The 1924-nt window shown below is 55.9% G+C and overlaps 1 protein-coding gene across 1 annotated transcript; it reads right to left on the reverse strand.

Moving 5' to 3' along the window:
- Positions 1–6: 6 nt before the first annotated feature.
- LOC110391493 (protein Wiz-like) lies at positions 7–1903 on the reverse strand. Its single transcript, XM_021383383.1, has 2 exons — positions 1047–1903; positions 7–622 (listed from the first exon to the last, which is right to left on the reverse strand). The coding sequence occupies exons 1-2, from the start codon at positions 1891–1893 to the stop codon at positions 585–587; spliced, it is 885 nt and encodes a 294-aa protein (XP_021239058.1). The 5' UTR covers positions 1894–1903; the 3' UTR covers positions 7–584.
- Between the last annotated feature and the right edge of the window lie 21 nt (positions 1904–1924).

Consider the following 1924-nt stretch of genomic DNA (forward strand, 5'->3'; position numbering starts at 1 on the left):
GCTGTGTGCCCAACAAAATCAATCCTCAATGGGACTCGAAGGGAACCCAAAGCTGTGCCCAACAAAATCAATCCTCAATGGGACTCGAAGGGAACAGGACTGAACCCAAAGCTGTGCCCAACAAAATCAATCCTCCATGGGACTCAAAGGGAACAGGATTGAACCCAGAGTGCTGTGCCCAAAGAAATCAATCCTCAATGGGACTCAAAGGGAACAGGACTGAACCCAAAGCTGTGCCCAACAAAATCAATCCTCAATGGGACTCAAAGGGAACAGGATTGAACCCAAAGCGCTGTGCCCAACAAAATCAATCCTCCATGGGACTCACAGGGAGCAGGGCTGAAGAACTTCTTTACGGCCAGGGTGACGGAGCATATTCAAGAGATATTCAAGACCCGCCTGGATGCTTTCCTGCTCAACTTGGGAACCTGCTTTCGCAGGGGGGTTGGACTCGATGATCTCCAGAGGTTCCATCCAATCCCTACAGTTCAGTGACTGCACAACGCAGCCACGGAGGCTGTCCCCATCTGCCACCCGGCATCACGGGCACAGAACGTTTTGTTCAGGACAAGATGGAGCAGGTTCTACAGCCCCACAGCCCTAAGGAGAGCTGGGAGAAACCCTGCAGGGCAAACGAGGAATGTGGGGCCGAAAGGAAAGAGCTGGCTGCTGCTGTAAAACTACTCTGGTGCTAAGCTATGAGAACAAGAGCCCAGCAGAGCTTAGGGACGAAGAGGAATGTCAACAGAAGTGTTTGGCTGCGGGTGAGAGTGGGATTTGGGAGGGGACAGAGTGTAAAGAGACACAAGGAGCTCGGAGGGTAGAGAACCAGGGGGGAACAGTTTTAGTTTCTCACGCTGGGGAGGACTGTGCCCCCCGGGCTGCCGTGTCCTGGAGCCATAGTGGCCATCAAGTTCCACACCGAGCTCTCCCCTCAAAGCACACAGCCGTACCCTCAGCGGGAGTATCCAGGGGTTCCCCTCTTCCCCAGCCCCAAAATCTAACAGGAAAGACAGATAATTAAGAAAAAAGAGAGGGAGACTCACTCAAATTGAGAGGTCCTTCCTCATCCGCCTGAGGCCACTGCGCCTTCGGGGAGTTCTGCAGAGGGCTCAGCGACAGCTTCGAGCTCTTCTCCTCGGGGTTTTTCGGAGAGGGGGACCCGGAGAGCGCGGGGGGCACCTTCTTGAGGATGGGAGAACCGGGCTGCGAGAGGCTCTTGGAGAATCCTGGCGGGGATTTGATGGCTTTGTTGATGGGGCCATCCAGCGGGCGCTCGCCGCCTTTGCCGAGCGCGAGCAGCGCGGGACGCGGGGAACCGGCAATGCCGTCCTTGGGAGAAGCGGATTTTTTGCCGAGGGTGGGAGGAGACATGGGGTGCCCATCGGGTTTGCCCTTCTGCTTCATCAGTTCGTAGAGCAAATCGATGGGGGCCCCGCTGCTCTCCGACTCGGCCACGCCGAGCTGCCGCAGGTGGGAGCGCGCGTGGCTGGAGAGCCCTTTGCGCGTCTCGAAGCAGGCGCCGCACACCTCGCACGTCGTCAGGTTCTGGGCTGAAAACGGAGGAAAAAAATCAAAAGAGTTTGAGTCAGGACACGGAGCGGGAGCCTCCTTGAGTTTCATGGCCTGGAGGTGCCCACCCACAGCAGGGTGTGGGGTTGGGTGGGCTCTGAGGTCCCCCCCAACCCAACCATTATGTGGTTCTTCTGTGGTCTTCAAGGACCCTTCCAACCCAACCACTCTATCACTCCGAGGGTCTACGGTCTTTAGGGACCCTACCACCACAACCATTCTATCATTTTGTGGTTCTATGGTCTGCAAGAACCCTCCCAACCCAACCATTCTATCATTTTGTGGTTCTATGGTCTTCAAGGACCCTTCCAACCCAACCATTCTATCATCCCAAGGTTCTATGGTCTTCAAG

The sequence above is a fragment of the Numida meleagris genome, unplaced genomic scaffold, assembly GCF_002078875.1.
Source record: "Numida meleagris isolate 19003 breed g44 Domestic line unplaced genomic scaffold, NumMel1.0 unplaced_Scaffold383, whole genome shotgun sequence".
Lineage (NCBI taxonomy): Eukaryota > Metazoa > Chordata > Aves > Galliformes > Numididae > Numida > Numida meleagris.

Excerpts from the sequence above, each read along its gene's own strand:
- LOC110391493 (XM_021383383.1), bottom strand. The coding sequence starts at position 1,893 with ATGGTTGGGTTGGAAGGGTCCTTGAAGACCATAGAACCACAAAATGAT. Across the intron at positions 623-1,046 it reads GGAAGGACCTCTCAATTTGA|GGTTTCTCCCAGCTCTCCTT; the intron begins GTGAGTCTCCCT and ends TTTGCCCTGCAG.